This window comes from Dromiciops gliroides, chromosome 3 (genome assembly GCF_019393635.1).
Source record: "Dromiciops gliroides isolate mDroGli1 chromosome 3, mDroGli1.pri, whole genome shotgun sequence".
NCBI classification, from domain to species: Eukaryota; Metazoa; Chordata; class Mammalia; order Microbiotheria; family Microbiotheriidae; genus Dromiciops; species Dromiciops gliroides.
In genome coordinates this window covers 203,597,687-203,621,968 of record NC_057863.1, presented here as the reverse complement: position 1 = coordinate 203,621,968, position 24,282 = coordinate 203,597,687, and the positions used below count along the sequence as shown (strand labels likewise).

The 24,282-nt window shown below is 34.0% G+C and overlaps 1 protein-coding gene across 1 annotated transcript in view; it reads right to left on the bottom strand.

The window, feature by feature from the left end:
• The window catches only part of LOC122747344 (proto-oncogene tyrosine-protein kinase ROS-like), a 95,999-nt gene extending 73,047 nt beyond the window's left edge, over positions 1–22,952 (bottom strand). Inside the window, exons 1-2 of the mRNA XM_043993425.1 lie at positions 22,770–22,952; positions 21,776–21,876 (exon numbers count right to left, since the gene is read on the bottom strand). Coding sequence (XP_043849360.1) covers positions 21,776–21,876; positions 22,770–22,952 — 284 coding nt within the window. The remainder of the gene's footprint in view (positions 1–21,775; positions 21,877–22,769) is intronic.
• Positions 22,953–24,282: the final 1,330 nt, after the last annotated feature.

Sequence of the window (24,282 nt, the reverse complement as noted above, 5' to 3'; positions counted from 1 at the left end):
GTATGTATATATATTCATATATGCATATATACACAGAGATGCATTCATAGCTAATTTCAGAGAGCTAATATATTTCAGAGGTCAAATTTAAACCTAGGTCATCCTGACGTAGAGGCCTGGCTCTTAATCCTCTTTATCCACTATCTCATGTAATTTTGTCACATGAGGGCAAGTCCCTGGGGAAGTCTCTTAAACCTCTTAGTGTCTATCTAAGTTTATAAATATGAAACAGTTGCTTTTATGCTTTGATTATGTGCTTCTTTAGTAGCGGAGCACAAGCAATTAAATCACAAGTCTGGACTAATATTTTTTAAAAGAACTTTTATGTTAAAATTGATTTTTTAAGGAAAATAGTTACCTTCTATACTTTTCATTTTCCACTCGACTGTGGGCCCTGGACCAACCTTCGTAAAACCAGCAATCTATGAACATAATTGATTAAGTGTTACTATGCCACATTTCTCTTATACACTCACTTAATAATGCCTGTCTTTTTTAACTAACATTGCTTTAAAATATTTTTGCTAATTATACCTCAGAATTATTCCTGTATTAATTAAGGTAAATGTCATTAACTTGCCATCCATTCATTTTGAAATCTCAGAATTTATTTTTAGTAACAGAGGTAAGGATTTAGTGCAATTTATCTACTCACATTTCATTTTTTTTGTTTACAAAATTGCTTTACTGTGTATAGAATGACTATTTATGAATTGAAAAGCAAAGGAGCAGGAGGGGACTGGAAGGAAATAGTCAGGAGATCATCGAGAAAAGGAAGAATGGTGGGAAGGGAAAGGCATCAAAAGTCTTTTGTATAGAAAAATAAAGTTCATTCAAGTTCATTCCCACCCAAAAAGACTCAAGTTAAAAATGTCAGATTTGCAAAGGAGTCATTTCATTTAATATCAGTCCCTAGAATAGGTCTCCCATGACAATTTTTTAACCTTTCACAGAAACAAAAATATCACCTTCAAATAATAGTGTATACTCTTTTAATAGTTACTTAAGCCTAATTAGGATAGCTTTTTAAGCCTTATTCACAATTAAATATACTGAATATTATCACAAGATTCAAAAATGAATCAGCTTTTTTTGTACAATAAATAGAACAAGAAAGTATTAAGGGGTCTTTAATGAAGTAGATAATAATGATATATAATTATCAATTATTTGCATAAAATGGCTTTCTAGAGTTATTCAGGACAATTTGTTCTCATAGAAATATAGAATTCAATTCAACAAACATTTATTACTTAATTTCTTATGGATAAGGCAACCATGCCAGGGCTAGCAGTATAAAGAATAAATAAGTTATAAATCCCTACCCTCAAGGAGCAAAAAATATAATTGAGGAAACTATACTCATGAGTAAGTATGATGAGACGAAGCATGTAATAAGGCAAAGGAGAGATCAAGGAAAAGTGCTAAAAGAAATTGGAGTAAGAAGAAATAACTTTCATTTAAGAGTATATAAAAATCCTTGATAAATGTGATATATCTGAACTGGACCTTGAAGGAAAGAACTTCAATATGCTATAACATGAAGAAAATTCACTTGAGCCATGAAATGAATGCACAGAGGGAGGAGCTCAAATACAAACAACAAACAAACAACAGTTTGCTTAATGATTGAATTCTTAAAAGGATATATAGAAATGAAAATGGAAAGTTAGGTTTCACTCAAAGTGTGAAGGATCATGTTTGTCCAAGACATCTTTATTGTATCGTATGCAGAAAGGAGGCAATCTAGTACAGTGTATAGAGGAATGGCCTTAGGACTCTCAAGACCTCAGTTCAGTCCCGCTTCCCACTGTAGACACTGATTATGTGCACTTGGGCAAGTCACTTAACTTCTCACTGTACTAGGCAAATATCAAACATTGAGTTGAAGAAAAGAGGCCAAATTAGATTTGTAGAGAGATCCAGTCCTTTCCGATAAGCACTGGTAATTCACTGAAGTTTTGGGTTAAGGGCAGAGATATAAAGAGACCTATATAATCTGAAGATTCTTTTGATAGCTAAATGAAAGATGAGTTAGATACAGAGGAGGAGAGGGCAAGACAAATCAATTAGGCTATTTTAACAACCTTAACCAGGGGTTAAGCTGAACACCTCAAAGAGGCTGGTGCTTCTACTCTATGAATGGAGAAACAATAAATAGATGTGAAGAGATGGCCAAGTAGGATTAGCAGTACTTGAAACTAATTGGATATGGGTTGAGGGAATAGAGGGTATTTAATTTAAGGGAAGGAAAGACAAAGTTGACTGAAACCTAGGGCAACTGGGAAGATATGTCATAACAGAACCAGGGAAACTGAAAGGAAGAACATTTATTTTTAATTTTGGAGGGGGGAAAGATTGATGTGTTCATTACAGATGTTTTGAGTTGGAAGTGCTGAGAAGATATGCGGTAGAAATGATAAAACCATAGAATATCAGTGTTAAAGCTGATATGAATTCAGAGGTCCATGTAGCCCAAATGTATCTGAACTCCAATTTCTCTTTATTGATCTTTAACAATGTTTCAAAACATCTACACTTCCAGTGATGGAGAACTCACTCCAAAGGCAGTCCATTTCATTTTTAGATAACTCTTATTTTTCAGAGAATATTTCTAAATCATATCTTTTCCTTGATTTTAGATAGAAGGATACATAGAAAAAAGCTTCTCTGCAGGCCACTAAAATGAGGGACTGTTGCTCAGAGAAGAGATCAGTCCTGGAGGCAGAAGTGTGGGAGATATCTCTTTAGACAAGATAGAATAAAGCCATGGGTTTAGATCTCTAAAGAGAGAGCATAGAGTAAAAATATATACTGTTTGCTTTAAAAGATTGTATAAGACATTTCAAGCAAAACTTTGTAATGATCTATAATTTTCAACTAATGTGGTCCAATTTAATGAACTTAAGTATAGCAGCAATAGCTAAGGAGTTCAAATCAGAGGACCTAGGTTTGATTACAGCTTTATTATTTATCAGCTATAATCTTAGGATAAGCTGCTAGGTGGCACAGTGGATAATGTTGGGCCTGGAGTCAGGAAGACATCTTCCTGTTTTCAAATCTAGTTGAAATCTAGTGTCTGATTTACTAGTTCTTTGACCCTGGTCAAGTCACTTAACCCTCTTTGCCTCAGTTTCCTTATCCATAAAATGAGTCGGAGAAGCAAATGACAAACTACTCCTAGTATCTGCCAAAGAGAGTCATGAAGAGTCCGACTTGAATGAAAAGTGATGGAACAACAAAAAATCTTGGAATAGACAATACAATGGAAAGAGCATACTAACTGTACCCACAGAAACTAGGTTCAAATCTTTCATTTTATCCATATTAGCTGTGGGAATTAAGGCAAGTACCTCTCTGAGTCTTAGTTTTATCATCTACAAAAATGAGAGTTTGGACCATAATATCCTCTTAGGTCCATCTTCAGATCTATGGTCCCTTGAGCATTGAGATTATTTCATCGCGTTTATATCTCCAGTGGATCTCAATAACTATTTCTTGAATGAATGAATGTCACCTGACTTCCCCTGGACTTTAGCTTACTCATATGAAATAATAATATCTTCTTTGTACATCTTTTAAGTTTGCAAAATATTTTATTACATATTATTTACCTTTGAACCTCACAACAACTAATAGAGTTAAGGTATTAAAGGTATTTATTTTACTTATCTTACAGGTAATCCCAAGACTCAGATAAAAGTTGACTGACTTGTATATAATCAATGACTCAAAGAGCTAAAGGCCATATTTGAACCCAGGTAAATCCCAATTCAATGTCTAACACTTCCCATGTTGTACTTTCCATCTTTAAATATACAATTTTAGTAAGTTAAAAAAATTAATTACTATAGGAGAGGGGAAATATAGCTTCTTTTTTCTTTCTTTCTTTTTTTTTTTTTGCAGGGCAATGAGGGTAAGTAACTTGCCCAAGGTCACACAGCTAGTTAAGTGTCAATTGTCTGAGGCTGGATTTGAAACTCAGGTCGTCCTGAATCCAAGGCCAGTGCTTTATCCACTGTGCCACCTAGCTGCCCTTGAATTATAGCTTCTTAAAAAGGACAGTAGATCAATAGAAGAAACAAACAGATTGGCTGCTTCATGTTAAAATCAAAATGAGATGGCAAACAAAGCACCAAAAAAGAAAGTAGAAAAGAAAAAATAGACAACTTCAGTAATATTTCTCTGAATTCTTGAGGAAGGCACTTCAATTCTAAACTTTCCCCAGGCATCCTTCCCCCAACTACCCAGGGCACATTAATGGTCTTTATAGTCTCCTGTAGCATTTAGCATTTGTAACATACATTTTAAGACAATTTGTAATTAGTCTAAGTTCAGGTGATACATTGTGATAACTGTCCAAAAGGTAGCTAGAAATGTGTGTAAGGAACTCAAGGGAGATAGAAGAAGTAGAAATATAGATGTGGGAGATATGAGCAAAGAAGTTATCATGAAGCCAAGATCTCAATGGAGAAGAATAGAAAGAGAAGAGAAATATGCTTTGCTGATGACATCTCCTCAAAAAGATTATAAATTCCTTGAGGGTAGAATCCCTCTTTTGTACTTTATTTGGAATATCCCTTCCCCCCACTAGAACTGATAGAGGTTCACATACTTTCTAACTATAAATGGCATAGTAACTAGTTATCGTTTAACTTTTACCCCAGGGAAGTTTCATGAATGTAGATTTAAGGTAGCAAGTTACAATCATTTCCCCTTTGATTTATACTCTTTTTTTCAAACAGAAGTATGTTTTGATGGATAACATATGAAACTCAGGATAACTGTAATTTGGCATAAGCATTATTTACTACTTTCTTGGTAATTTTTGGTTATTCATGCTACTTTTTTAAAACTAATAAGTGTCACATGGCCCTTTTTTTTTAAATGCACCTTTTCTAATGATTATTTTTAGAGGTTAAAATGTACCTGAAATGTAAAAGATTGTTCAGATACACCTTTCACCAACTTGAACCTTGTCACATTTGCTGGTAATATTGCACGATCCTCTTGCATCTTCATATTACCTCCAACACAATCAATAAGTATATAAGGACACCATGTATCCATGGAGAATTCCGTTAGGTGTACTAGGAGGATTCCCATCTAACTTCCACTTCAGTATTTGTTAAATGAGAAAGATGTTATATGATATAGTCACAAAAACCCTTGGGTTTTCAGGGGCAGATGGTTTCTGTGAATAAAATAGGTATAAAGCATATTAAAATGAGAAGAATGACTTAATTGCATGTTGTAATGAATGAACATTTTATGGGCCCTATAATACATTATCTTAAAACTTATTCAAAAAGCCTATAGCAGGGGCAACAAGGTGGTGCAGTGGATAGAGCACTGGTCCTGGATTCAGGAAGACCCGAGTTCAAATCCAGCCTCAGAAACTTAACACTTACTAGTTGTGTGACCCTGGGCAAGTCACTTAACCTTCATTGCCCTGCCCCCCCCCAAAAGACAACCAAAAAGGCCTATAGCTATACTTTTAAAATCAGCTAGAAGATAAGAGGTCAATCTATTTTGTGCCATTATAATATTTAAAAATGGATTTAACAAAACATTTGTGTTAATACTACTTCAACTAATATCACTCATATTTTAAATTTGTGCAACTTTATAAAATGGTTTATAGCTATTATATTCACGTATAATCATCATCCTTTTTCACCTCTTCAAGTTCAACTGATATTACCAATAGCCTCTTTCTCCGTGGTTTTTTCTTAAGTTTTTCATGACAATGAGCTCTCCTGGTTCTTCTACCTGTCTGACCACTCATTTTAGGTATCCTTTGCTGGATCTTCATTCAAGTTATGCCCACTAACTTTGGAATGTTTCCCAAGGTATAATCTTGAGCCTTCTTCTCTTCGCTCTCTATAGTATTTTTGTTAGTGATCTGATTAGCTCCCACGGATTCAGAAATCAGCTCTTTGTTGATGATTATTATATCTATTTGTTCAGCTTTAATCCCATTTCTGACATGAAAGTCTCATATCTCCAACTGCCTCTTGGACATATCAAACAAGTCGTCTCATAGACATAAAAAATTCAACAGGTCCAAATAGAATTCATTATCTTTCTCCAAATTCACCCCTTTTCCTAAGTTCTCTATCATCATTGAAGGTAAAACCATTTTCCCAGTCACTTAGGCTCACAACCTAGATTTTATCATTAACTCTTCCCTCTATCTTCTCTTCCCATATCTAATCTGTTTCCAAGCTCTGTCATTTCTTCTCCCTTTGTAACATCTCTTATATATGCTTCCTTTTCTCCTCAGCCACTGCCACCACCTTGGTAGAGATCATTTATCACCTCATACCTGGATTGTTGTAATAGCAATCTTGTTGGTCTCCCTATCTTAAGTCTCTCCTTACACCAGTCCATCCTTCACTCAATTGTCAAATTGATACAAGTCTGAGCATATTACCACCCTTTTGCCTATTTAATCAATTCCAGTGGTTCCCTATTACTTCTAGGAGCAAATATAAAATCCTCTGTTTGGCTTTTAAAGCCCTTCATAACCTGATCCCCCTTCCTGCCTTTTTGTCTTTTTACATCTTCCTCCCACACTCATCTTTACATACTCTACAAACTAGTGACACTGGATTCTTTGATATTTCTCTTGCAAGGCATTCCATCCCCTGACTCCTGACTCCAGGTATTTCACTGTCAGTACCCATATACCTAGAATTTTCTCCTTCCTTACTTTGCCCTCTTAGCTTGCCTGCCTTTACATTTCAGTTAAAGGTTATTCCTTCTATAGGAAACCTTTCATATTCTTCCCTAATCCTAGTGTTTTCTCTCAGAGATTATCTCCAGTATACACTGTATATATTTTATTTGTACATAGTTGATTAAATATATGATGCCCAATGAACTTTAATTTCCATAAGATCAGGGGGATATTATATATATATATGTACACACACCACTTAGCACAGTCCCTGGCACATAGTAGGTGCTTATTTAATGCTTGTTAACTTCCCTTGACTTAAATAGATTCATTATGGTAGGCAAATACACAACACATTTGTCCTTAAAGCTGGTATATGTCCAACCTACAAAACCTAAAGGACAGGTTTAAAGTTATAGAGTTGCATTCAAAATTTTGGCTCATTTTGTATAAAATTAATTATTTTGTCACTTAAATGCTGGAAAACTAACAATGTTGTTTCAAACACTTTCATGTGTAGTCACTTTTTGTTAACAAAGAACAGAACTTTGTCTTTTCATGGCTTAAGTCAAATATGTATCAACCTCCTTCTGGATCTGATTTATCCAACATGTAGAAAGGGAATAGGAAGAATGACAGTGAATATTTAAGAGAGTAAAGAATGAATGAAAAAAAACACATTTATTAACACTTATTGTGCTAACACTGGAGATACAAAGAAAATAGCCAAAACAGTCCTCCACTCTCAAGTAGCTTACATTCTAATAGGAAAGATAATGAATATAGAAGAGTTGAGGGTAGCTAAGAGGCACTTGGGGTAAAACTTCAGGCCTGGAGCAGGATGATCTGAGTTCAAATCCAACCTCAGAAACTTACTTGTGTGACACTGGAAATCATTTAACCCTGTTAGCTTCAGTTTCCTCATCTATAAAATGAGGTAGAGAAAGAAATGAGCTGGAGAAAGGAGAAGAAATGGAAGCAATGTCAGGTTTTGAATTCTTGGGCTCAATGATCACTGCAGATGGTGGCTGTAATCATGAAATTAAAAGACACTTGCTCCTTAGAAAGAAAGCTATGGCAAATCTGAACAGCATACTAAAAAGCAGAGACATCATCTTGTTGACAAAGGTCCATATAGTCAAAGCTATGGTTTTTCCAGTAGCAATGTATAGCTTAGAGTGTTGGACCATAAGGAAATCTGCACATGCAGAATTACTGCTTCAAATGGTGAGGTGTTTGGAGAGAACTTTTGAGAGTCCCTTGGACAGCAAGGAGATCAAATTAGTCATACTTAAATTAATTCAGGCTATTCACCAGGAGTTCAAATACTGAAACTGAAGTTTGAACTTCTGCCACATGATGAGAATATGGGACTCAGTAGAAAAGAGTCCAATACTGGGAATGATTGAAGGCAAGAGGATAGATAGTGTCATTGAAACAATGAACATAAACTTGGACAGAGTTTGAGAGATGGTGAAGGATTGAAGGGTCTGATGTGCTGTGGTCCCTTGGATCATGAAGAGTCAGACATGACTGAACAACTGAATGCAGCAGAGTTGTGGACAGGGAGAGGCATATTTTGGTCTGGTCCAATAGCAAATGATTGGTTTGACCTTTCCAAGAATGTTAGTTTTGATTTGATTATGATTCCCAGAGCAAGTGTGGTGATTTCTCATCAACCTGGAAATTAGGAAATCAGCAGCACTATTTCCTCTTCACATGATTTTCTCTTTCACAGAAGAATCAATAGTATGGTTATTAGTATAGCTCGTGCTATATGAGGATCAATCATCTTAGAGAAGACCTTTTCCTTCTTTTTCTTTTGTTTTTAATCCAAGATGAATGATGATACTGGGAAGCCTTAAGGATTAGAAAGAAAATTTTGGGTCTTCCAACTCCAAATATTTCATGAAAGTAGCAAATTATCACTTACTCTTTGGCGGTATTGGAGTATGGTTGTAGAAACAAGGAAGGAAACAGATATTTATCAAATACAAGCTATGTGTCAGTTACTGTGCAAAGTACTTTAAAATATATCATTTGATCCTCACAACAACCCTGTGAAATAGGTTCAGAACTTAATTCACTCTGCCATCTAGTCCACCCCTAGCTGGATCCTTAGGGAGAGGAAAAGATTAGTAAAAATCCCTGACAAATATCGAATGCTAGTAAATATCATGAAGCTACTGAACACTAAAGGTGCAAACACCGACAATTGTATCATGACACTGTAAGGATCCTTTTTTGACTTTTTGGCCTGATTGTGAGTTGGCTTACTACATAGATCAGAAAGTTCTTTGCAAGAGATAGGACTCCCCCCCAACCCAGGGCAATGAGGGTAAGTGACTTGCTCAGGGTCACACAGCTAGTAAGTCTCACGTGTGTAAGCGCCAAATTTGAACCTCAGGTCCTCCTGAATCCAGGGCCAGTGCTTTATCCACTGTGCCACCAAGCTGCCCAAGAGATGGGACTTTTAAAGACAGTATGGACCAGGTTTACATTTGCACATCATCAGAAGTAAGGAAAATGTTGCAGACTAAAGCTCTGGTATAGAAGCAACATGATCCCTCATGTAGCTAAAGATCTTGACAAATCTTATCCTAGGGAATTCAAAGTATCTTAAGAATTTTGACTTCACAAGAGATGAGAAAACTGAGGTTGAAGGTATGACTTGCAGGTAGTAAATAATAAGTTCAAATCCAGGTCCTTTGATTCTAAATATACTATTATTTTTGTTTTGTTATAACAATCTTTCATCCATTTATCTTAAAATATTTTGAAGCTATTTTGGTTTCTTATTGGTAAGGTGGTCATCATTAGAATTGGAATCTTATTGTGGGTTAGGCCATGTTTATTCTGCTCCCCTGTTCATAGATTACATCCCTAAAGCCATCCTTAACCATATAGCAAAGATGTGCTACTGGTTTCATAGTCCTTTACACTAAAACTCCTTATAAGTTAACAATGATTTTACAATATTGCCAAGAAAAAGTATCTTTCATAACTGAATCTGAGATAACAAGTTGTATTGCATGATAGATAAAAAGAACATAGTCAAGACACCATTAAAAAAAACCATACAGGAGTCATGTAATATTTCTAGAAATAGTGAAACACATCGTTCTACATGAAATCAGACAATTTTCTCAAATAGAAAAAGTTTTAATACAGATAGATATATTTGCATCCATTTTGTCATTTCCATTGTACCTTTAATAAATGAAAACACAGTGACAATATACAAAAGATTACTTGCATAGCAATAACAATAGCATGTATTAAATAAATACATAAGGGAAGAATCAAATTAGTGGTCAAGTTAACAAAAGGAAGGATACTTTCATTAATAATTTGCATTTTTGCCAATTATCTTGAGAGCTATCTTACTGGCTTCATTACTTTGTTGTCACTCAAAAAGCTAAATGAAATTCATGTTCCACTTAAAATGCTATATGAGATAAAAACAAATTGTGGGTGAATATTGTGGTTAGCTAGATGCAATTAATATTGTTTTTTTCTTTATAGCTCATAAAATGGTGAATTTTGCTTTATTTTCATAATTAGTTCTACCCAATGTGAATTTGAATTTGTGTTTCTATTCTTATATATAGAATACTACTATCATTAAAATGAATTATAATTTCTACTTATTAGAAATTCTAGAACTCCATAGGCTTCTAGAACTCTTTAGTCTTTACATATAGCTAATATGCAACTTTCATGATACCAGTTTTTTTCTGGTTGTATAAGAAAAGAAAGGAGAGAAGGAAACAAACATTTATTAAGTGCCAGCACTTTATAAATGTTGTCTCACTTAATCCTTTCAACCTTTGGAAGCTAGATATTGTTTATCCCAATTTGCAGTTGAGAAAGCTGAGGCATATGCATCGAGTGACTTGCCCAGATAAAACAACTAATAAGTGTCTAAGGCTGTATATAATCTCTGGTCTTCTTGACTCCAAGCCCAGAACTAAGTGCATCTTAGTTTAAATGTCCAACTTGAGTATATACTTCCCTCTATTACCTTAAAAAAACACAACAAAAACCCACTTCTCTTTGGCTCTGAGTTTTCTCACCTGTAATACAAAGGGATTATGCTAGTTAATTCCTAAAATCCTTTTCAATTAAAAACTTTTGGGACCAATGTACAAAAAGTAGTTTTTAATGAATGATAACATACCTTGAATCAAGAAAAGACTTTTTAATTTTAATACAGAAAAGTTTACTGGGGAAAATTCTCAATTCTGTTTTGAATTTTTTGTTTTGATTATCAAAATTTTCCTTCTTGGGAAACATGCGAGACCAAATAAATATTATCTTCCCCATTTGTAATATACTATGTTTGCACTATTTCTCCCTTATGAATATGATCTTATAAATCTTCATAATGAAGGGTAGAGAGGAAATCAGGCTCAAATTGTATTGTAAAAATAATGATTGTTTCACATATATGCATATAAATTGGTAATGTGTGTCATCTTTATAATTTATATTTTTATGTATAGTTAAATTTTAAAAAATCAGTTTCGTTAAGTTTTACATCCTTTGTTTCAGGAAATAAAAATAATATCCTTTATGGTGAGCATATAATAATGTTCACCTTAAAAATAAAATCTATAGGTACAAATTAATGAAATATATTTTTACATACCTATAGTGCTACAAGGTAGGTAGCAGATTGAGTCCACTGAGAAGCCACAGAATGTTTCTTAGATTCAAAGTTAACAATATTACATTAGTTTTAAGGTCCTAGAGTAATATTTTTATTTATAGAAATATTCTTTTATAAAATTGTCATTGTACACAATTTCCCTTTTCCACTAAAACATAGTAATTTCAGACTATATTCAGTTGCAAAACATACCAGATTCTGGAGAATGTAGAATTCATAAATGTTTCAGCAGCAGATCCCCAATAAGTATAAGGCTTTACACTTACATCAAATTCTGAGAAAGGATGTAGGCCCCGCAAGCATACTTAGGTGTAGTAAGGTCCTTGGAACAAAAAAGGAGATACGATGAAAAGTAAAAGATTGCCTAAAATAATACAAAAAATTTAAAAACCCTGTTAAATGGCATAAAATGATATCAATCATATATTTAGGGGGTTTTTATTCAATACTAAAGTAATAAACACCTTTCTACGAGGGTGAATAGAATCTCAGGAAAGCACAATCATATTTTAGCAATTAAACCTCAGGGAGCATGTGTTTACAGTCTTTTGTGTTATAGGAATTGAGTCAAAGACAAAGAAATGGAAGAAAGGACTATAGTTTGTACAAGACACAGTTAGGGTAATTTCACTAAGGAATTCAATATCTGAATATATCACTTTCCTCACAAAGAACATGTTACTTTTCCAATAGAAATCTATTAATTGAAAGATTTTTTTTTTCTTTACTGTCATTCAGGAGGCACTGCATCTATGGGAACAAGTGAATGAACCTCAGGGGAGCTATCAGAGTGGACCAGATGGTGATTGATTATAAACTTGCCTTGTGTAAGGAATCTATTAATGAGATGAGGAGAAAATATTTCTCCCCTCTTTCTAGGGAAGGTGAAGAATTTTCTGTTATTTTTTCTTTGTATTCCCCACACAGCACCTAGTTTAATTCTTGCATGTGGTAGGTTCTCAATATATTTTTATAAGATAAATTTGAGTCACAAAGGCTTTAAATTCATTTTTATAATAAAAATAAGATATCTAAATATATAGGTGTATTGATCAAGAGCTATTTAAAAACAGGCAAGTAGTCAAAGGATTCAAAGGGTATTTAAGAGGAATGGCAAACAAAAAAGAAGCTGAAAGATGAGATATGAAAATAGTCAGCATTGGAAGGGTCTGCAATAGGAAACACAATAAACTACCATCTATAAATTTGTTCAGCTTTGTGGAAAATGAATTAGAATTATGTAAGAAAAGTGATGAAATTGTTCATCCTGTATCCTTTGACTCAGTTCTAACCATACCCCTCCAGGAATTAAAAGATAGAAAGGATATATTTGTATGTGTGTGCATGTGTATATCATGCACCATCAGTTTTATATTAACAAAAAGTGGGTGTTCATCTATTGGAGAATGGGTGAACAAAGTATGGAATAAAAAAATAGAATAGTATTGAGCCATAAGGAATGACAAGCAAGAAATGTTAAGAGAAAATGAAAAAAACTTGTATAAATTGATTCAGAGTAAAATAAGCAGAACTAGAAGAGCAATATAATACATGATAAACTATACTATCATACCTAAAAACAACACTAAAGGGACAGTCAAACTTTGATTAAACAAATGGGCAATCATGTCCTCATGGAAGAGATGAGGTAACATACCTTAGTTTTCTAAGCAGAGAGTAGAGATTAATAGTGCAGACTATTGCATATAATATATAATTTCAGGCATGGTAATGGTACTGACTAGTTTTACTTAAATTATTTTATTTTTCTTACAAAGAATGGTTTAGTGATGGGGCAGCATATGGGGAAAATGACTCATATAAAAATAAAGGAAATAATAATAAAAAGTTTAAATCTTTACTTATAGTCAATTGCCATGTGACATTTTCTAACTTCACCTGGCTGTGCCTCAGTTTCTTCATATATAAAATGAGATAATTGGACCTCTAAGCTTTTTACCAGCTTAAGATTTGTGATCGTTGTGGCATATAATAGGAACAAGTATTCGCATTCTTCAGCAAATTAGAGCTTCTAATATTTATGCTCAATCTTTATTTAAAAAGATAACAACCCTTTATAATAAAACCTATTACTACATTCATTTAATTATATGGTCATCAATTCATATTTGACAAAAATTAACACTAATTTACAGTCTGAAATAGGGTAGTTATTCAATATGGTATGCTCAGATGCTAAGTCTTGCTATCAACACCAATACAAATGTATTGACTACATAAATGACTTCCTCACAGCCTGGCTCTAAGCTTCCCTTCAAGCCCACTTTATATTACTCTCCTCATACCTTCCAATCCTGCCAACTGGTTACTAGCTATCCTTCAACACATGAAATTAGTATTCCCCATGCCTGGAATATACTTCTTCCTCAAGCTCCATCTCTTAAAATCATTTCCTTCAAAGTTCAAATCAAGTATCACCTTCTATGTGCAACCTTCTATTATTAGGTCCTCATCTAACTATACTTTGTATTGAGCTTTGTGTACACATTATAAATACACATACATGTATGTGAGGGCAAGGGACTTTCATTTTTGTGACTGTGTGCCCATCAACTAGCAGCAGGCCTGGCACATAATAGGTTCTTTTTTTAAAAAAGTTTTTTAAAAGTTTTATTATTCAACATATTTTTCACATAATAGGTTCTTAATACATTCCTGTTGATTGGAAATCTGGAAATGTACCATAAGACTAGAGAAGTCTAAATGTAGTCCTGAATTTTTTCAAGGAAGAGACCCTGAAAGTGACAGGCCAGTGAGCTTGACTTTGGTTTCTGGGAAAGTTCTTGAAAGAATAATTAAAGAGATGGTTGGTGAAGAACTAGAAAGAAAATAATTTATTGGTAAGAGCCTATATGCTTCATCAAGGACAAGTCATGCTAAAGTAATCTCATTTCCTTTTTTTGACAGAATTATTAATCTAATAGATCAGAGGAATGCTAAGGATATCATTAATCTAGATGTTAGCAAAGCTTTTGATAAAGTATTTCATACTTTCCTTGTAAGAATATGGAGAGATATGAATTATCTGATAAACACAGCCAAATGGATTTAAATCTGTTTGGTTGATTGAATTCAAAGAGCAGTTGTTAATGGTTCAACATCAAAATGACAGGAGGTCTGTAGTGGAGTACTCCAGGGATCTATACTTGAACCTATGCTATTTAACATTTTTATGATCTGTACTAAAGACATAGATGCTATGTTCATCAAATTTTTAGATTACAGAAATCTGCGATGAATAGCTAATATCTTAGATGTCAAAGTCAGAAACTAAAAAAGATCTTGCCTGACTACATCATTCAATATGGATAAATGGAAAGTCTTCTACTTGGATAAAATAATTAATTTCATGGATATAAGATGGGATATACTCTCAATAGACACATAGAGGCAAAAATGACGAATTCAATATATCTTGAGATCTTGTTGCTTGGAGATGCCTAGTGACCCAGGGCAGGAGTCTAGTATCTAACTTCAATACTTTTGATGAAGATTAAAAACCAATTCTGAAGTACTACCCCACACACATCAGATTAGCTAAATGACAAAAAGAAAAATGGCAAAATGCTGGAGGGGCAAAGGAAAACAGTTACACTTATGCACTATTGGTAGAACCATGAAATAGCCCAAACATTATGGAAAGCAATTTGGACAATGTAATCGAAGCTATTAAATTGTGCATAAACATTTGACCCAGCATTCTTTTTGATATAACCTGAAAGATAAAAAGAGGCAAAGAACCCATATTTACAAAAATATTTATAGCAGCTCTTTTTGTAATGGCAAATAATAGGAAACTGAGGGAATGCCCATTAAACTAGGTAATGGCCTGAACAAGTTATGATATATGAAGTGAAGGAGAATGATGAACAGAATGGTTTCAGAAAAGTTGGGAAGACTTCCAAGAATTGGTGCACAATTTGAAGTAGAACCAGGAGAACAAATTAGGAGAACACAGACACAGAATATTGTAAAGGTAATCAACTTTGGAAGACTTTGTAATTCTGATCAACAACAATGACCAACCACAATTTCAATGGACTTATGATAAAACATCTATCCATTTACATCCAGATAGAGAGCTGATCAACTCAGATTGCAGATTGAAACATTTCTTCTTCTCCTCCTCCTCCTCCTCGTCTTCCTCCTCCTCGTCTTCCTCCCCCCTCGTTCTTCTTCTTCTTCTTCTTCTTTTCTTCTTCTTCTTCTCTCTTCTTCTTTTCTTCTTCTTCTTCTCTCTGTCTCTCTCTGTTTCTCCCTCTGCCTCTCTCTCTCTCTCTGTCTGTCTCTCTCTCTCTCTCTCCCTCCCCCTCTCTCTCCATTGCCAACAGACGCTTATTTTGTATGAATATACATGTTTGTAATTGGTTTTGTTTTTCTTCTCTTCTAAATGGGTGGGGGAAGGGGAAAGCATATAATTTGAAACTAAAAATCAAGAAAAATTGAATTAAATAATAAGAAAGAATATGCTTCCTAATAAGAGAATAGTCCAAGACTGCTCATTTTTTGCCAGAAGAAATAGACTTGAAGTTATCTGGACAGCAAAGAACCAAGGTGAAATGCAAAATGACTAATTAGCAGTCTTGGAAGCTTATTTATGTGCGTATGAGTTCTAAGCATTAGCCTCTCAAGAAGTTGTAATGATATTTATAAATTAAGTTACTGAATTCTGTTTTAGTGGTTAATCAAAACCACACTTTGAGGTTTTTTGTTGTTTTTTTGGTTTGTTTGTTTTTCTCTAGTCTCTTTTGATAGGAATAAATGCATGCCTACTTTGCCCCATACTTGATTTTCATTATACATTAAGTACCTTATTCCTTTTTTAGGAAAGTTTGATAGACTTTAAACCCAAATCTGAGCTTTAAAATTTTGCCCTTGGGGGATGGGGTGGGTGGTCAATTGTTAAAGAAACAGGAGCCCTCATCCAAATTCTATGGAGGCAAGGATCTCCAAAGTTTGAACCTAGCTGGCACTGCCCTGTTTCTTTCAAAAGAAGAGAAGAGGGTGGGGATAGCCAAGATGGTGAAGGAAATTAAGCATTTTATGAGCTCTACAACCTCAATCTCTAAACATTTTGAAAAGACCCCCAAATCAAACTCTGAACACAATAACACCCCCCACACCAAATAAAAGTCACAGTATGTCATTTTCCAGTCTAGGGACATCATAAGAGGACTGAAAGCAAGGTCTGTTGTGGACACTGAAGTAGGAGCTGGCTGGAATGCATATGGAAGAAAGCAGTACCTCTGTGGGATCTGGAGGGAGAAGGAAGAGGAGGAGGAGAAGGAGAAGGAGAAGGGAAGAAGGAGAAGGCGAAGGAGAAGGAGAAGGAGAAGGAGAAGGCGAAGGAGAAGAGAAGGAGCAGGAGAAGGAGAAGGAGAAGGGAAGAGAAGGAGAAGGAGAAGGAGAAGGAGAAGGAGAAGGAGAAGGAGAAGGAGAAGGAGGAGGAGGAAGGAGAAGGAGAAGGAGAAGGAGAAGGAGAAGAGAAGGAGAGGAGAAGGAGTAAGGAGAAGGAGAAGAGAAGGAGGCACCAAAAGCTGTAAGGAAACTAAAATCCTTGTCAGAAAGCTATCACAGAGGAGCCCTGTACTAGCACTGGCTGTGGGACTATGTGCCATTTAGAAGCTATTTTGTCCATTATCTAGTCTGGTCTCACTTCCAGGGCAGAGAGGAGTAGCTCCAGTCTGCGGTCATGAGGGAGTAAAGGCCCTACCTGGGTAAGGACCAGAGCACAGACCAGGAAGATAATAACCAGAACTCTTCCTGAATTATACCACCTTGGAAGCACCAAAAAACCTACAGGGCCCCACATCTAGTCACAGAACCTCAAGTTAGCTATCCTTTTAACACCCCAGAGGTGATCAGAGACAAACTATAAAAGAAAGTCCAAAGTCAAGAAATAAGCTGAAAAAATAAACAAATAACAACAACAACAAAATAGTCTGATCATAAAAAAATCTTTTATTGAAAGAGGAAACTCAGAAGACAATGAATTGAAAACGTTTACAAGGAAAGCCTCAACAAATTGTAGATTACACATAAACCCAATAAGAATTTCTAGAAGAGCTAAAAAACATTTAAAAAGAACAAATAAATGGTATTAAAAAATCAAGTAACAGAAGTAAAGCAAAATTGGGAAAAGAAATGAGTAATATAAAAAATTTGAAGAAAGAATTAAAAGTTTGATAAAGGAAATACTCCTCATTAAAGGTTCTCCTCATTAAAGAAAATAAGTCCTTGAAAATTAGAGTTGGTCAAACTGAAGATAATTACTCAATGAGACATCAAGAAATAGTTAAACAAAGTCAAAAGACTGAGAAAATAGCAGAAAATGTGAAATCTCATTGGAAAACAACTAGCCTAGAAAACAGATAAAAAAGATATAATTTAAGAATTGTTTGGACTACCTGAAACCCATGACCAAAAAATTCTAGACATAATATTTTAAGAAATTATAAAGGAAAATTGTCCAAATAGAAAAAGAGGTAAAAGTACAGATTGAATTACTTCACAGATTGCTTCTGTTCTTTTTCAGTCATGTTGGGTTCCTCTCTTTCCATATGTCAATAGATCTGTGACCTCATCAATATGTGTACTTCCCCCATCAGTATAGATAGAATATCATCTATGTATAGATGGATAACTAAGGGAAATTCTGCAAGTTTTCTTATTTCGTGTGTTGCCATATTGGTCAAAACATTGATCAACAAGAGCCTGCCATATTGGTGATAAGCCCTTGTTTTCTTAAGCTCCAATGGTCTTTCACTGGTTTCTACACAAATCTTTTACATACCTATGAGAGGAAATGCTCTGCTAACAGAGGTAATTTTTTTTTTTGGGTGGGGCAATGAGGTAAAGTGACTTGCCCAGGGTCACACAGCTAGTAAGTGTCAAGTGCCTGAGGCCAGATTTGAAACTCAGGTACTCCTGAATCCAGTGCTTTAACCACTGTGCCACCTAGCTGCCCCCATAACAGAGGTTATTTTCAAGAAAAATGGAATAATTTCCATAATATGGAAAGTCACTAAGACTCAAATGTGTGTATACACACACACGCACATACACACACACGTATATATGTATATGCATGTGTGTGTGTGTTTATGTATGTATAAAAATAGTTTCCTTCCTGCTCCATTACAAAAAAAAAAAAAAAAGAAAAAATCTTTGGTTGCCATATCTATTGCCTTGGTTATATAATTATATAGTGACTGAGCCTGGACTATAATACCAGTTTCATGCCTTCCATTCTAACATTATTTTCTATAATATCATACAGCTTTTAAAATTTTAAGGAAAGAATACTAGATTGACATTCTGATGACTTTGGTTCAGCTACTAACTTACTATGTGACCCTAGAGAAGTCAAAACTTTAGTTTCCTATTCTGGAAAGTGAGGCTTTTGTACTTGACCTTTAAAGTACATTCTAGCTCAAACATTTGAAGGACCTAATAACAGATCCATGAATAGAAAGTATCTGAAGCCACGTGATGCAAAAGTAAGCAAATAAGAGTCTGACCATCCATTTTTATTTAATTTTAAATCTCACCATTGGGGTTGCATGGCTCCCCCAAAATGACTTTTATTCACTGATTATATCAAATGTCTGCTACTCCCTACTTCTCTCTCCCCACCCACTCTTGATCAGCAGCCTTATTTGCAGTACCATCATATAAAGATGATATCTTTGGTGTGCTTGAATTTTCCTAAACTTTAAAGGACAGATTTTGGCTGCCCACTGGATAGAAATGCCCTGCATAATTCCAAGGGATAGATTTCTCTGGGTTAAGTATTTACCTCTACAATAGAAAGGGCAAGCGATTTAAACAGGTAATATATATTTCCATGGTTAACATTCCCAGGCATGTTCCAGCTAATGCAAAATGCTGATGAGTTTCCAGTGATGTGGAATGAATTTCTGGAGAGAGGCTGAGGAATGACATCAGGTTTCACGAAGAAATCAACTAAAAAATGAAAGACCAATACATGAAAACTTTTCTTCAATTTAGCATTGCAGTGGTCTTTGATGATCACTTAGTGCTCTGCTCATGCAAGAAAAGTAATATTCAGAAAGCAGGTTATTAGTACCATGAGGGAGATAAATCATTCTAGGAAGAGTAAGATATAAGGTAATTGCCTCTTTCTTTTTAAAGCATGGAGCTATCACTGCACCTGATACTAATTATTATTTAATTAATAAATTTTGAAATTATTATTAGTTACTGAAAAATTCAATTTTCAAGTGAGATATTTTTCTATCATATAAGTTTACTTTATCTTCCTTAAAATAGCCAATAAGCTTAGGGTAGAGATAATAATTTTTATGCATGCACCTTGAAAAGATTAGGTATAAATGTTTCAGTGCTCAGGGTCATTCTTATTGGGTTCAATATATTTCATAAATCCAAATATGGAGTAAATTATAGTCTCTCAATTTGGAAAAAAAATTGCAATATTTCCAGTGGTCAGAACAGCACTGCTCAAAGCTTTTCAGTTTTCCTCTGCTTATCTCAATTTGCTCATATTGATTTTATGCAACTAAAATGCCTCCCCAAATAAGGAGGATTTAATGAAGCATAAAGAATGTTGTCCAGGATCTTCAGCAGACATCATAATCATTACCCACAAGTAATATCAGATCCCTCACCTGAAATTAGACTTTCAAATTTATCCCCTTTGCACAGATAATTCCCCCATAGGTTATAATGTTATCAAAACTTTGTAACTGATTAAAATTCAGATGGTGTCATAAGCCATTGTGTTCTTTTCCACACATCATTTAAATACCAGTAATAAGTTACTAACCTGGTAAAGGCCTAGGTTGGATAACTGTGAAAGTTATAAGAGTGGTAAGATTCATCCCTCTGTTGATTTTTGTCATCTGCAAATTGGCAAGTTCCAAGCTGTAAATAGTATCTGCTTGACTTATCCAGGCCAATCTACCACTATAATATTGAAGTACAGGATAAGACAGTCTCATTAAATCAACTGATATGATCTTGGAAATTGAAGTCCTCATACAGTACCTAAGAAAGAAGTTTATTGATAGGTCTCATATTAGACTGATCATTTCAACACACCCACTTGTGCTTTTTGTGATCAGCAATTTCAGAATTTATACCCTTGATTTCTGACTCCTAAAACTTAGGACATTCTTCATGTTCAACCTATTCTTAAATCTTCACTCTATTCTTGCCTTAATTTTGACATCTGCTCTTTTTCTTGTCTCCACAATTAATTCCTACTCACTTTTTATGAATAAATCTATGAGAATAACCACAAAGGAAAAAAATCTGTAAATGATAACTATTTGCTTTGTGGTTTTTTTAAGGATATGAGAATCTTTAGATATTTAATGGACCTACAAATGAAAAAAATAATCACTTTAAATTAATTAAATAAAATAAGGAATATACCAAGGCAATGACCAAAATTCCATTGGTAAACAGCCATTCTTCAGATTCATAATTAAATCAGCTCTTTTATGACTATGGCATTTTTGCATTTTTCATAAAGATGAATCACTAAAGAATTCAATTTATGCATTTTCAATTACCACTTGCACATTTATCCAAATTGATTGTAAAATAAGTTTTAGGTAAATGATTTGGTATTCACCAAAAACTACCTTCAATCACTCCACACCTAATGATTGAAAGTAAATTTCTCCTCAGAGAATTTTCCCCATCCCTTGCTTAATTGGGTCAGGCTGACGAACAAAACAAAATGAAACCAAGGTTATGTAGAAGGATACATGATTCTTGGGCCTGCCCTCTTATAACAACCTGATGCAGAGTTACTAAGTAGTAAGCTGGACACTAGGCTTACTTAGATCTTTTTTATTATCATTAAAATATAGATTTGACTTAAATGACAAATAATAGAAATGTTCAATGATCCAAACTACGTAATAATATGATACACTAAACACATATAAGAATTACATATCAGGGATATCAGAAAAGGGTCTAAAAGTTATATACATATATGTTTAAGTGTGAATATACACAAATACATATTTCAATATCAAAAGAAAAGCAGTATACTCAGATCCATAATATCACTGGTATAGGGAATTCCCAGTGAGGAAGTCCCTTCTACCAAAGGAAATGTGCAACTGTTCTACTACTTACAGTCTTAGAAAGTTTACTGGGGCTCTGTTACAGTCATTGACTTTCTCAAGGTCACACATCAGTATGTAACTAACTCTAAAGCCAGCTAATTACTATGCCCAAGTCACCTCAGTGTGTTTGTATGTGTATGGGAGCATAACACACATATACATACACCTATATAAACATTATCTTTTCTCACATTTTTCATTTAGAGTGTTATATTTTATGAGTCTGACAGCTTTAAAGCTTAGAAAATCCATAATGAAAATCTTTAATATTATTACCTTTTCTTACATAGCTCAGCTTGATATATTTCAATTCCAAAGTTATCTTGGACCAACCAGTAAAACATCATGTGTTCAAAATTCACAGTCAAACCTGCAATCTATAAGGGAAATATTTAACTAAAAAAGGTCTTTGTATATGCAATAACAAGTCCATTACAAATATTTCAGATACACCATGCAATTCCCATGATTACCAAGTCACTGATTATTTATAAGGCTTAAGGCTCCACAGCATCAGGATACAGAAAAGATATCATTACTTCCACAAATGGGCAATAGATACATACTTTCCAAAGGTAATGACAACTTATAAAAGAAACTGTTAGTAACATCTGGAACATTATAAGCCTTTTAATGTTAAATGGCAGTGATTATTATAATATTTATAAATAAGAAAAACTGATTAAAAATTATGTTCCAATGACTAAAATTCCTGACTAAATGTGATCATAGTAGAAACATAAAAGGTTAGTTTTCATTTAATTTTTTATGTTTAAATAAATAAACAGGCTATCTACCTTTTGAATTCTAAATTTGAATATTCAGTATTATTAATAGTCAACTACATTCTAATAGTATATATAGAATTGTAATATGATCTTTTGTGATGTGGCACATTTATATTATTAGAACTATAAAAGATAAACAGTAACAGCTAGGTGTTGCAGTAAATTCAGTGACAGCCCTAGAGTCAGGAAGACTAAGATTAAAATTCAGTATCACACACTAATTAGCTATGACCCTAAGGAAGTCACTTAACCCTATTTGCTTCAGTTTCCTTATCTATAAAGTAAGCTGGAGAAGAAAATAGCAAATCACTCCAGTATTTTTGCCAAGAAAATCCTAAATGGGACCACAAAGAGTTGGACACAATTGAGGCAACCAAACAACAACAATTAGGTAAAAAAAAATGTATATATATATATATATGTATGTATATGTATAAATGTGTGTATACGTGTGTGTGTGTGTGTGTGTGTGTGTATGTCACCTGTCTATTTGAGAAGTTAGATTCTTCCATTATCATGTCAGGATAAAATCCATTTAGGAGAGCACAATCAACAGTATGAATTGTTGTCCAGTAGACATAGCCTTCCAGAGGATCCAGTTGCAAGTCGATTATTCTTCCTGAAGCCATTATCACTCTTTCTGAAATCTCTGCATCCAATGGCATGCGCAATATCTAGAAACAATCAGTGAAATAAGGCAAAGGCCAGTGCAGGGCTAATGTTTCAAATTTTAAAAGAAAAATGATTTTCTAGCAAATGATTAGATTTCAAATAAAAATTAAAGTATTCAATAATCCAACTGTTTAGTACTGTCAACAATAAAGTCACCAGGTTCCTCTGGACACAGCCTGATAGAGTTTTATTTCTTCCACCTTTGTAAATAAGGGGCAGGGGAGAAATGGGTAAGTAGAAATTGACATATTTCCTATGTATATAAGGTTTTAAGATGTCTCATCTAAGTAAAACACTTAAAGTTCAAAGCTAATCCAGTTCCTGCTTTCTTTGCCCTCATTTCTTTATTGGAATTTCAAATTATAAATCATAGTCACAGAATTTAGAGGGGAAAGAATCATCTAGTCTATTTCATATAAAAGAAAAAAATGCCTCTTTTTTTGTAAAGACAAAACAAACAACAGACCACTTTCTCTTGTGAACATAGAGTTTGCAGATTAAAGGTTTCAAACAATGACATGTTTTAATTTTTTTTTAATTAGTTGAAAAAACTGGGCATGTCTACCTTGGAAAAGATTTAAGGGAGGTGGTAGACATTATAGCTCTCTTTAGGTATTTGAAAGGCTGCCAAATGGAGTAGATAATGGACTTGTCATATGGAATTGAGATTAAACCATTTGTTCTCAGAGGTCAAAACTCTGAACAGTAAGTGGAAAGAGAGAAGAGGCAATTGTAGGGTATACAAAAGTAGAATGGGATTACAAAAAATATGGTGGGTCACTGAACCTCAAAGATCTTCAAACAAAGGATTACTTACCAATTGCCAGGAACATTATACTGGAGATTTCTTTCAGGTATTAGTTGTACCAGATCAATAATTCCTAATTTTTTTTTTGGTATAAGGAACACTTTTGGAAATCTAGTGAAATATATAACCCCCTTTTCAGAATAATATTTAAAAAATATATTAAATAAAATAAATAGGATTGTAAAAGAAACCAATTAGTTTGAAATAAACTTATCAAGATACATACATACATACACACATCTAAAATTTCATGATCCCAAGGTTAAGACCTTGAATTAAATGATCATTGAGGAAATTTCCAACCCTTAAATTCTTGGAATTTTCTATTATATAATCTCTACAAGAGATCTGTGATGGTATCTCCATAAATACCAAGTAAAAAAAAAAAGAAAAAGTATAACCTATCAAATTCTTTGCCTTCCCCACCCCAAAAAAAGGAAAATAGTCTCACTGATACCATGAAACAAATTTTGTTTTGATTACCAGGAATTTTATATGTATATACATGCCTACCT